We start from the raw sequence: 13,486 nt of genomic DNA on the forward strand, positions 1-13,486 counted from the left end.
ACATCGTAACAGGGATGAAAGATACTATTTGAGGAATTAGCTTTCAGTGTCAGAACGCCGGTCAAGCTAAATGTTCATGATCGCATACCGTAATATACCCAGTCGTAACATGGCCCAATTTAATCCCGAGCTTTGTTTCCGGGTAGCTTTTCTCGTTGTACTTTTACCTCTGGCTTCAGGTGAGCACTACATCATTTGAAATATGATAGAAAGGTATATTTTTATTTCACTCTCTGCACTCAGGGTACTTGGTTGGAGAATTCTTTTCAGCTTCAGTGCTGTAGGCTTTCTCGCACGGGTCGCAGCTTAATCATCAAGATCAAAAAGAAAAGAGCATCCCTCGGGAGTCGCATTTGTTTTTGTCAAAATGTCACGGTAAAATGAACGGTGGCCTTGGAGATGTATCTGCTTTTATATCTAGCTTAGTTTGGAAGCATGGAGAAATGTACGAAATTGAAATTAAACTCTGAATAATTGAGTTTCAATTAAGCTATCGGGTGGCGACATTTGCTTCAGTTTCAGTTTAAAACACTCTTAGATATTATTCTACCTCTACTATCCACTCGGTAAGTTTAGCTATCCAGTTTATGGGTAAGGTTTCCGTATTACCCTGATTCTATTTAAAAACAAGACTTTTATAGTTCCAACTATAGTCTATACTTAACGTAAGTATCAACAATGTAAATGACTTCAAACTTGCTTTGATATGTTATTATTCGACTGCACTTCAAGAGATCTATGACATTGACGATCCCACTATCTGTGCGAAAAATAATTCATGTCGCAGCTTGAAAACAACACCATCTCCATGCTGTTCTTAATTATTAATTATTGATGTAACCGTTTTACTATTTTAATACTCTTGGGACCACAATAATTGGCTGTTGCTGTTGTGGTTGCTTGCCCGTTTTTGTTATTGTAATTTGTCCGTGTTCTATATTCTACGTATTGTTGGCGAAGCTAATAAATCAAATTAAATTACTATAATTGCTTCTGCTTGGTTTTTTTCATCAAAGAACTATATGCATAATGAGATATGGTTATAATGGGTTCTGCCAATTGGCCATTTTCAATATATTACAATTCTGACATGGCTCCAAGGTTTGGGGGAATAAAATAAAATAAAATGATTATTCATCCCTCAACCTTGATGTGATTTCTTTTGTTTTATTCCCCCAAACCTCAGAGCCAAGCTTGAGTTTTGATTTATTGAAAATGGCCTATTCTAGTGTAAATTAGTGCTGAGATTTCTTTTCAATTTATGATAAAATTCATAAGTTATTTTGGAAGCAGACTAGCCCTAACTGTTACCATCTGTGACATGGACATTATATTAGACGTAACCTTTAAAGACATGCAAGGCATGCATAATTGCTTCTCACAGCTAGCCATTATCCCTGTTGTAATAATTACTATGAATATGTGATAATGCAAATGTAAATTTCACTTCTCTAGGGGCTTGTGTTGATTTAGATCTTGGAATGGGAAGGGCAACAATTCCAAACAGCGATATTACTGCTTCTACAGTACAAAGTGCCAACACACCAGCCAAGAATGGTCGACTGAACTACACATCAGGATCATCATGGTGTGCAGGAACAAGTGACACTAACCCATATCTACAGATTGATCTACAGACACTTCATATCATCTGTGCTGTATCTACTCAAGGGAATTCTAAAGCAGATCAGTGGGCAAAGAACTACACACTACAATTATCCACAAATGGGACAACTTGGACAGACTACAAAGAAGGTGGACAAGTTAAGGTATACATGCAGGAAATCCAATGTGAGACATGACTGTTCAAAAAAATTAAAGCATACATTTACACAATTAATATAACACAGACAATAATAGTTAAATCAAATGTAGCAAGTCTAGCGTACAGTATAGAACATCAAACAGGTAATGTGATATTGAATTTTTGTACAAAGAACTTGTGATCGTAATGCTATTATTCCTTCCTTTTCTCAGCTTGCAAAATAATTTACTGATGATGAGTTGTGACTATTTGTTTTTTTTTTCAGTTTCTGAGAGGAAATGATGGTAGGAACTCAGAAGTGAAGCATTCTGCGATTCCTGCCAAAAACACACCAGGGTGGGGTGTGTATGAGAACAGAGGTGTTTGGTGTGAGACAAAAGCCAAGTGTGTTTCAAACCTATATTTTATTTTTACGTTTGCTATTATCATATTATTTAGTATTGTATAGAATAGTCTAAGATACTGACTTTTAATCTTCAACAAGTTTTTAAACCTACTGGCTGTTTAACTTTGATTTGGTATGCTTGTTATTTGGATAATAGTATACATGAAAATTTTATGGGCTTCCGATTGGCTGAAAACAAGTGCATTTTTCATGTTAGGTGTGAAGCTATAACATGAGTGTGCATATTGCAAATAGCATACATGTGCTGTCCATGCAAAATTTTGTCTGTCTTGACGTACGAGGATGGTTTTTGGTGTAAATTATTTACAAGTAAAAAAATTATTTGGTGTTCAATTTTGTGTAAATGAGTACTTCCAAATTTTTCAAAGACTTAACTGGCTAGCTTGATTTTGTTTGCAATTTTGCAAGTTCAAAAGATTTGCTCTTGCTTATAGTAACATCACATTGCACTCAAAATCATGTTAATTCTTATACTAAGTGGCTAAGATTTTAATGGTAGAAATTTAACTTTTTATGGACTCACCAAAGAAATAGAGTCACTTGTGATAACTTGTTACTCTTATGATGTTAAAGGTTGAATTGTGTTATTATTCACCCAGGGAAACTTCAGTATGAACTTTTTTTGAAATCTGATCATATTTAGTTTGTATGTTAATTTTAGTTTTTATGAAGTGAAATGCACTTTAATGGCCATAAAGTGTTTGGTAAAATACAAACCAGGTTAAGTGATATTATTTAGATATACAGATTCTATAGGAGTCATAATGGATTAATCATTTCACTTATTTGAAATTATGAAGAAATGTGAGTGCTGATTTCAAATTTGTCTTGCAGCTTGTGAAATGGAGGCCATTGATTTCAAATTTGTCTTGCAGCTTGTGAAATGGAGGCCATTGGTCTGGCCATTGATGGTAAAATTCCAAACAACAGCTTCACTGCCTCATCCTATTTTAATGATGCTTACTATAAACCCTCTTTTGGTCGCCTTAAAGGAAGTAAACGGGGATGGGCTCCCAAGGTTAGAAGTAAAGATGGTGACTACCTACAAATTGACCTGCTGTATGAATATGTCATCTGTGCTCTTGCTACTCAAGGAGCTAATGGTATTAATGAGTGGACAAAAAGCTTCAAGATTCAGTTATCATTGGATGGTACCACTTTTGACATCTATCAAGAAGACAACAATGACATGGTAGGTTTGTACATGTCTGAAGGTCATGTTTAAATAAGAGCCAAAAGTAGCTCATACAGCATACTGATTCAATTTTTCGATTCAAGAGGTGTCTGCTTGGCTATAATACTCAGTCTCACTTATCTCTTTAAGTGTATTATGAAGTGTTTCTGGAACATGTTTTGTTAATTTTAGCAACCTCTCTAATAATTTCTGTGCTTTGGAATACCCTGACTTCCAAATATACTGATCGTGTTGATGCAAGCCATCATGAACTTGCTAAAAACCTTAAAACTTCAGAACTTTTTAAGGCCATTAAATTCAACGTAGTATCAGCATTGACTGCTAGTTTTGAACTTGAAGGTTTTGTATACATCTGAATGTAGATTGATTGTTTCAATGTCGCACTTGTGCCATTCAATACACTTTAATTTCCTTTAATTCTATTTAATGCTTCTAAAGCTGTATTTGACTTTAATTAAGTAGTATTTTATTGTACACGACCCTAAAAGCTTTTAGCTTTCATACATATCGTGTATAAATAAAGATAACCAACCAACCTGCATGCTTACTTATAATGCATAAATGTAATTCTACAGCTTTCAATATCCTGTAAATGAAATAGAATCCACATCATGTGAACTTAATTCTTGTAACCATTACCTCTTAGCTTCACACTTTTATATGTGTATTGTCTCAAAAGTTCAGGAAATGTTCAACAGAATACAGAGGAAATATCTACTATGTACAGCAACTCTTATATTCCATAAAGGAATACTTATCTTTGGGTGCTTGTTAAAAAGATTGATAAGTGCAAAAACAGAGCTAAGTGTCTGAGTAAAGACAAAAGGATTTGATGTTCGTAAATTTAATTGCTTTGTAACATTTATCGAAACGTCATGGACAAATATTGGAGTTTCCACTTGGGATGTGAATGCGCAAACTTGTAGCTTAATTCAATTTAATCTTAGACTATAGTTGAAACCCTTGGTCTCTCAATTGTTGGTTTCACCTTCCTTTCCCTTTTCGTTACCTATAGACAGATCATCTGATAGGGTGCGGAAAAAAACGGAAAATTATGCGGAAATTTTCGGCAATATTATGCGGAAGAAATTAGTGACGATTATGCGGAAAAGACGCCAGATTATGCGGAAATTTCTAAAACTTAATAAAGTTGTTCTCTTGGCTTTTTCCAACGTATAAAATACACATTAACGTATTACCGAGAATTTTAGTCCTTTACGACATGTTTGACCTTTTGCTGCCATTCGTGGACAGGTATGTCTTCGTTCAAAGTAGTTTTTTCATAGTTTTCGTTGTCGAGTATGTCCGAAGCTTAGTAACCAGCCATTAAATCGGACGAGGAAAACTGGACACCAGGCATCCCAAAATGTTCTAGGATGAATGGAACGCCTGGCGGTTTAAAATTGTTCACGAACGAAATGCGAATTTTCGTCGCTGTCAATCTGTGGTTTTTGGGTGAATAACTTGTTCAAAATTATCAATCTTTTCGCTATTTTTGCTTCTGAGGATGGTAAGAGTTGCTTTCTCGCTTATATGTAGAAATTTTCTAGTTTTATGCGGAAAAATGCCCCAAGGATGCGCAGGATGCGGAAGTAGGCGAATTATGCGGATCCGCAGTACCGCATCCTGTCAGATGCCCTGTATAGAACTTTGCATTAATCAGTTTTTTAAAACCCAATGGATTATTATATTTTAGTTGTGTGAAATGAAGTCCCTTCAAATAAATGTTTTTTGTGTCTTTTGCCTCTTATAATCTCTCACAAACTATAGGGTCACGTACTGGTTTTGAGCTAGTTTTTTTTTTTTAACAAAACTGAGAAACTAGGTCTTTCAATTGCATTTATAGCCATAAGAGACATTTACTAACACAGATCTCCATGGTTCATAGTTCAATCATTTGGCGTTCAATTTGTTAGTTCAAAGTCCCAGTTTATGAAATCACTGACACTTTACGTGATTAAATAAGGAGTGAGCACTGGGCAGATTGACAGGCTGTGAAGACATAAATTGCCTAGCTGCTTTTAAGAGGTTAACCAAAAGAACAGACTTTCAGTTACTACACCAGATTTTTCTTGTGTATTCTACAAATAAAGAAAGATTTCCTACTTCATCATCAAAGAAGAATCACAAGATAAAGATAATTGGCCCCACCATATAAAACAAGAATTATAGTCCCTTCACAAATATTCAGTGTTCAATTTGGAAGTTTTGCAAAAGATCAATATTGGTAGGCAATTCTTTTCACTGATGCTATAAAATGTTTTTACTATTTGAGAAGATGAGTTTTTTCTCAAAATGTTTTTTGTACCCGAATATATTTGTGACATATTTTACAAGCAATCCAAGAATCATAATTTACATAATAATGATTTCCCAATACTAGATTTAACACTGTTAACTATGGTAAACATAGTATTAGACATTTTGGTCCCTATCTCTGGGGCAAAATGGACAAAGACCTGCAAAATAAGACAAGCCTCCATGATTTTAAAAGAGCCTAGGTGAAAATCCTGTTCAGGCTCCTGTCCAAGATCTTGATAGGATCCTTACTAGGATCCTACCTGAAATCCTATTCAGGATCTTGTACAAGATCCTGTAGAATCCTGTAGGATCTTGTACAAGATCCTACAGGATCTTGTACAAGATCCTATAGGATCCTGTAGGATCCTGTAGGATCTTGTACAAGATCGTATAGGATCCTCTAGGTTCTTGTACAAGATCCTATTTTGATGAAACAGAATCCTGTACAAGATCCTAAAGATTCTATAGGATCCTGCATAAGATCCTATAAGCAATAACCGCAGGGCTGAGTCTGAGTGAGAGTAATAATTAAAATTCAAGACGGGAGTCAAAGGTTTGGGTAAAATAAAATTGGTTTATTACCACACAGATGTCTGAGGCAGTTTCATGGTAAGGATTAATTTGTTGTTCATTCAGGGTTATATCTTTAGGATTACTTTATTTACTTGTTTTAAGGTTAGAGTTCATTCACTTACATATTTATAATTTAATTTACTTTTCAAGTTGTTTAATCACTGTGCATATAGATCTTATTAGAGTACTGAGTCAGTGGAATTTATATATGAAACGGTAGTGTAAATGCAATCCATGTGGGAGAGTTTTAGTGGTTACACAAGACATGCTTAGTAGTGTTGATTAAACTTTGCGAATGTGCATTTGTATACAAACGTGGTGTAATAGTCACGAAAAATGCCAAATATAATTAAAAATAGGAACTTTATTTATAACAAATCTACTCCACGAGAATACACAGCAAATAATATAAATTACAATTAAGGTTAATAAAAAAACAAACAAAAACTTTACTTAAAAATTTATCTGCTGTGACTTTAGTCTTTAATGTTCCTGTTGTCAGATTTTTGTAATTTCTCCTTCCATTTTCTACAATCAGCACAATCACACAGATTAGGCTTCAAAGATTTCTTGTAATAATATCTTACAAATGCCAAAAAAAGCTTCCATGACGTGCGCTCATAATTTTTCTTCTTCATTTTCTTCTTCATCTATTTTCTTTAGTCCTGCTCTGTAATCTTTCGTGTCATTCTTGACCTGTCTTAAATCATCTTTGTCAGCATGGAATTCCACTACATCTAGCAAATCATCCAAGGCGGTGGAGGCCATTTTGGCGTTGTGTATGAAGTCAGGATTAATAATTGATCTTCTTCAAGGTTATAATCTTAAGACTTCACCTTTTTTAAATTCGGTTAAAACAATAATTCCATAAGTAATAGCAAGTATGGTAGACATTGTAAAGAAATATACGACTTTTTTGAAAGACATGTTTTGGCATGCATATGCCATCTTCAGTCGATGAGTAACTGAGTATGAACAATTAGATAGCATACAGCAGATGAATAAATTATTTACAATATGTAATACAAAAGCAGGCACTAATTACAACGTGACATCAAACATCAAAGGTGTAGACTAAAATGCTAGGAAAGTGTTATAATGCTGTAATTGTTTGTTAAGTTCAGGTTTGATCTTATTTATATAAAAGATTCTTTGAGTTTTAAATCAACTGACGATCAAAGCAAAGTGCTCACCTTACATTACTTGATAGGTAAACATTACCTCTTTGTGACGGTTTTAAAAAGAAAAGCACTGTCAACAGTTTTAAAGACAATGGTTCATGTCGTTGTTAAGTGCAAAGTCTAAAAGTTTTGCTTTGTTTGCAGATTTATAACTGTACAATACTTGTCAATCACACCCAATCCCAACACTGCATCTGAATCACCACCCAGAGTGCAACTCCATAGTCTCCCGAGACTGACAGAGCCCACCCCCTGATCAGGATAGTCTTCCTACATGGGATCGTATTAGTATATAATTATCCAAGATCCTATTCTTGCTCAGGATCCTGATCAGGATAGTGATCCTACGTAGGATCCTATATATATCCAGGATCCTATTCTTGACCAGGATCCTGATCAGGATAGTGATCTTACGTAGGATCCTATGTATATCCAGGAACTTGACCAGGATCTTGATCAGGATAGTGATCCTAAATAGGATCCTATATATATCCAGAATCCAGCTATTCTTGTCCAGGATCCTGATCAGGATATAGTGATTCTACATAGGATCCTAGATAAAATCCAGGATCCTTTTCTTGCCCAGGATCCTGATCAGGATAATCATCCTACATAGGATCCTCTATACATCCAGGATATTATTCTTGCCCAGGATCCTGATCAGGGCAGTGATCGTACATAGGATCCTATTTATCTCTAAGATCCTACTTAGGATCCTATTCAGGATTTGTTATCCTTCTAGGATCCTAGTCAGGATTTAAATCCTATACAGGATCCTAGTTAGGATCCTGTTCCTATTCAAGATCCTAGTTAGGATCCTGTTCCTATTCAAGATCCTTTAGGATCCTACATGATCCTACAGGATCCTACAGGATCCTGGACAGGATTTTCACCAGGGAGCAGTTTGGGGCATTAAAGTTTGAGATGTGCTGGATGGAACCTGCAGCTGTCACGCTTGTATAACATAGCAATATTATTACTGCTACATTTTTAGTTTAGTTTAATTTCTTAACTTAATTGGTCATATATGTACATAACATACTTGATTCTTGATTCAATTAATTCTTAATTATATTTTAATTCTTACTACCTATTCATATCAGCATATATTTTAATTTGTACATGATTGGTATTTTATATGTTATATATAGCAGTGTCCCCAATTAGCTTCTCTAGCTAAATACCTTGAGACTTTAATAAAGTGTATGTTATGTTATGTTATGTTATGTACCCTTGCAATTGAGTTGGTGAAGCATTCCCTGCTGTAAGTACATTTGGAATAAAAAGGACAAATGTGGTTTGAAGGAGCTATGCATATGCAAATGGTGCAATCAGTGCCACTCTCCAGTTCGCAGAATAGAATGATCAAATATGTATATTAGCCTGCTTGCTATATGCTTATCAACCTTTTGTTATAACTGAAAAGAACAGTTAAGAACAGCTGTATACATTTATTGGATCCATCGATGCTACAAATTGAAGATTTTCATCAGGTGGTGGTGACTGTAAAGTAACAACAATCTTCCCCTCTGTTAGAAATTCAAAATGTGGAAGATTTTGGATTTGCTTTAGAAAACTAATTTACGTGTTGATTAATGTGTCAAATCAAGGCTATCATGGAAAGACATGATGTACATCCTCTTTTGCATCTAAAGCATGTTCTGCTCCAGAATGCAGGAAAATGTATTTCTGTGAGTTTCAAGTCTCAAAATGTTCAGGGGAGCGTGCCCCCAGACCCCCTCAAGGAACTTAACACCCTTAAACACACATTAAGTATGCCTGGGTGCCAAATTTGTATGCCTCAAGCCCCAAACCTTAATGAAACCGCTGGTTAATGATACAATATAGCAGTAATATAATGATAAAATTATTTAAAATTTTGCACCACAAAATAGGTCTTTCCTGGAAACTCCAATCAAAGTGGCATCATAAAAAACAGTCTTCAGGAATTTGCAAGTGCAAGGTTTATCCGCTTTCAGCCAATAGCATATAACATTTGGAAGGTTCTGAGAGTGGAAGTTTATGGAGTACTTCTAACTAAAGGTATTTATTTGCTCTACTTGTGTTTGCCTCTTTGTTAGACAAAAATGTATTTTCCATAACAAAGTCTTTGTGGAAGGCACGGTTGGGTAGTTTTACAAACTAAGGCAATCAGGTGAGTTGAATATTCTCCATCATCACCTTTAAATTCTTTTGAACCTTAAATATCTTCTACTCTGCTAAGATCGTGTAGGTTCTCCTTTTTGCTAAATGAAGTGAAGTTTTGCTCAGATATTGCTATTCATACTTGATACGATGCAGCATATAATCTGATTGTATCATGATTGTACATTGTAAATTCTGGAACCAAGTAGGTTGCTATTGCAACATAATTGTATGTCTCCTATATTTTGTAGGGCATCTTCTAAAAAAACATGTATTTAAAAATATAGTATACATGTATCTAATGCATGTACAGTCCATACTCATGATCGATGTTCCTCCACACTGCTCTGGGGAATATCTAATGCATTCTAAGTTCACAACCATGTTTGATTTACATTGATCTCTTATCAATGATCAACTAAAAATTAAAACATGCAACTGTTGATGTTTACATGTATTTCAGTTCCATCAGAACCTCCTTCTGCCTTCGAGCTGACTGCAAGCACTTCTACCAGCATTACAACTTCCTGGCGGTTACCACCAGTCTTTTCCAGGCATGGAAGAACCATTACAGGGTTTAAACTTTTGTACAAAAAGAGAGGTTCTGGTGGGTCAGCAATAACCTTGACTATAAGAAATGGACCAACATTGAGTAGAAGTGTTACAGGGCTTGATAAGTACACAGAATATGAATTTCAAGTGTTGGCTTTTACATCTGATGGTGATGGAGCAAAGAGCCCTGTTGAGGTAGAGAGAACAAAGGAAGATGGTATGTGATATTTAGATCAAGATGAAGGAGGAGAATTGATGGCTTGTTTTAAAAACCTGTAAAAGTTAACTGACCTTTTCCATTTATACATTTTAAACTTTCTAGGCATCAATTCCATTGATTATTTAAAAAGCGCAAGTGTGGATTCCTACGAATCCTATTCTGAGTTGTTATATAATATGCAATAGGAATTCCTCTGGACCATTTTATGACTAAGATGTAGTACAGATACTAGCGTTAGACTGGGAATTAGGGCTTTCAGTGACTGGAAAATACAGGTCATGGTCATGTCTTCTTCTGGGCATCATTATCTTTAACTTTCAGCAGCCATAAGGAGACACTGGTGACTTAGGTAGTGATATGTTACTCACAATAGACCGTTGAAAAGTACCAGGTACATTCTAGTTATTATGTTTTTCAATTGCAGTTCCTTCTCAAGCTCCAAGCAGCTTGACTGTAGCTGCTGTCACTTCTACAACTATTACAGCTTCCTGGCAATTACCACCATTAGCTTCAAGAAATGGAATAATAACAGGGTTTAAATTGTTTTTTAAAGAGAGAGCTTCAGCAGGGTCAGTGACCACCTTGCTTATCAATAGTGGATCAACATTGAGAAGAAATGTCACTGGGCTTAAAAAATACACAGAGTATGAATTTCAAGTTTTGGCGTCTACATCAGTTGGTAATGGACCAAAGAGCCCCAGTGAGGTGGAGCGAACAAAGGAAGATGGTATGTGATAGATCAAAGTGAAAGAAGAAAAATCAGATGACTTTTATGAAGAACCTGTCAATAAGAGATCATTGAAATTTTCCTCCATCTACATTATTGTAGACTTGTTAGGTCTTTAATTTGCCATTGCATGTAGACTCCAGCCAAGAGATGATTTTAAAGAGAAATTTATACCTCGTTCTCAACCAAGGAGTAAATTAAACGTATCCGATTATGTAGAAGGTCATGATGAAAATGATGAAGATGATGGTTCGACTAAAAGGAAAAATTACGGCTATAGTTGTAATAGATCTAAGAAAATAGTCAAGCAAAATGAAAACGAAAAAAGGACTAACGACTCACAGATATTTCCTCCTATTGACGTGAACGGGCCGAGTGAAATAAGCGATGATTTAGAACAAGAACTTGCCGCAACAAAGGCCAACATTGATATGTTATTGAAAAACGAGAACTTAAAAGTGTAATCAAAGGAGTCATATGAAGATAAAATTTAAAATCAAGAGTAACCCACTTACGTCAGAGGTCACGCACGTTTGAATCTTTCATTGCATGGCTGACAAGCATTTAAGCATTGATGCCAAAAAATCCTATTTTGAGTTTTTGTGCTGTACATTATACGTAGGCATATATTCGTCAGGACCATTGACTAACTTCCTTAAGATATGATGATGATGGCTGGTTCTTTGTGTCCGAAGATCATGGAAGGCTACAGGCCCGCTGATGGCTGTGAAGGCCGTATATGTACAAATCATAGAGTGCAAATTAGTGCTGTTGACTGGGAAATACAGGGGTCAGGGGATGATCATGTCTTCTACTGACCAGGGCATTGGTTGTCCTTTCAATGACCAAACTGAATAGTATTTTACTTGGAACATTATGATTGTATAATGAATAGGATCAGTTAGTTGTATACATTACGTTTTACTGTTCTTTTCTGTTTTTTTTTTTTTTTTCAATTGCAGTTCCATCAAAAGCCCCCAGTAGCTTCACTGTAACTGCAGCTACTTCGACAACTGTCACAGCAACCTGGCAGTTACTAACAGAAGACTCCAGAAATGGAATGATTAGAGGATTTAAATTGTTCTACCAAAAGAGCGGCTCTGTAGGACCAGCAACCACCTTAACTTTTAACAATGGAACGGCATTGGGTAAAGATGTCACTGGACTTGACAAAAACACAGAATATGAATTTCAAGTTTTAGCCTTCACTTCAGTTGGCGATGGACCAAAAAGTTCTGTTGAGGTGGCGAGAACCATGAAAGACGGTAAGAATTAAAAAAATGTGTGTAATTCTTTTTCATTTAGGTTGGCAACAGCAACAGTGAAAAAGCCAGTGAGCTGGTCGATAAATGAGGAAGGATCGAGTGTTAGAACTTTAAGACTTAATTGTACAATTTAAAACTCATCCATTTTCATATTTTACAGTAATCTGTGTGGGTCTTTAGTGATAAAAAGTTTTCTGAGCTATGTCATGTGGGCAATATGGGTCAAACGGCTTGAAATATTTGTTAACATATACAAGTTGAAAAACTATCTTCCCTTAATTCAAGGGTTATCCCTCCCTCAAATAGATTGATTATTTTGTAAAAAGTTAATGGATTTCCTGGTTAGATTGGGAGCAATCGCTCTGGAAAAAAGGAGACAAACCGAAACGACCACAAATAAAGTGCATGTGAGGGATTTATGTTCACCTGCAATTGATCACCTACATAAACAGTCGCCCTTGATGTCTTGGATATTGGCAAATTTTCGTCAGTTATTAATCTATGTTTTAGTTAAATTAAGGAAAAATATTGAAAGCAACCAAAAGCCTCAAATGGTTTTAACGATTTACTCCTTGGAACTGAAATCGTGCAAATTTTTTTTCTCCAACCTAAAAAGCTGATCAATCAATTCTATTGACGTGGTTTCAGTGTTTTGAAGTTTTTGCATAACAAATGCACTTCACAAACTTTCCATTCATTAATTTAGGTGAGCTTAATGACACATATAAAATCCATCATAGCCAGTAACTTTCATTCAAATCTAGGCGGAGTGAGTGGTACAGCGTATAGTGCAATTGCATCTCTTCTTTGCTTAGTAAGTAAGTAAGTAAATATGTAAGTAAGTAAAGACTTTAATTAAAGAGGGTAGCACTAAAATAGTAAAAAATACTAAAAAACCCGTGGCCCTTTAAAACTATGGACAATACGGATGTTAAAATCTATGGCATAACTGATATAATATAACGAATAAAATACAAGAGACAAGAGATGAAATCAATTAATAGTACAAAAGTATAAGTAAATCACAGAATAAAATTATTTAAAAGCTGCTGTTCTTCAAAAAATTTTTTCTAAAGAGAGTTCCTAAAATAATTTAGCGACGCTATTTTCCGCATCGATAGCGGTAAGCTGTTCCAGGCTACCCTGCTGGCAGAGG

At 35.4% G+C, this 13,486-nt stretch overlaps 2 protein-coding genes across 2 annotated transcripts in view; both read left to right on the forward strand.

Moving 5' to 3' along the window:
* On the forward strand, positions 1-3,186 carry LOC148719777 (discoidin domain-containing receptor 2-like). Its single transcript, XM_088737489.1, has 4 exons — positions 1-179; positions 1,456-1,769; positions 2,031-2,149; positions 3,047-3,186. The coding sequence occupies exons 1-4, from the start codon at positions 71-73 to the stop codon at positions 3,051-3,053; spliced, it is 549 nt and encodes a 182-aa protein (XP_088593615.1). The 5' UTR covers positions 1-70; the 3' UTR covers positions 3,054-3,186.
* Positions 3,047-13,486, forward strand: part of LOC111323972 (protein sidekick-1) — a 31,781-nt gene continuing 21,341 nt past the window's right edge. Inside the window, exons 1-5 of the mRNA XM_088737503.1 lie at positions 3,047-3,363; positions 9,317-9,464; positions 10,030-10,335; positions 10,763-11,065; positions 12,028-12,330. Of these exons, the coding sequence (XP_088593629.1) occupies positions 3,055-3,363; positions 9,317-9,464; positions 10,030-10,335; positions 10,763-11,065; positions 12,028-12,330 (1,369 nt within the window). The 5' untranslated portion in view covers positions 3,047-3,054. The remainder of the gene's footprint in view (positions 3,364-9,316; positions 9,465-10,029; positions 10,336-10,762; positions 11,066-12,027; positions 12,331-13,486) is intronic.

Source organism: Stylophora pistillata, chromosome 11 (assembly GCF_964205215.1).
Source record: "Stylophora pistillata chromosome 11, jaStyPist1.2, whole genome shotgun sequence".
NCBI lineage: Eukaryota > Metazoa > Cnidaria > Anthozoa > Scleractinia > Pocilloporidae > Stylophora > Stylophora pistillata.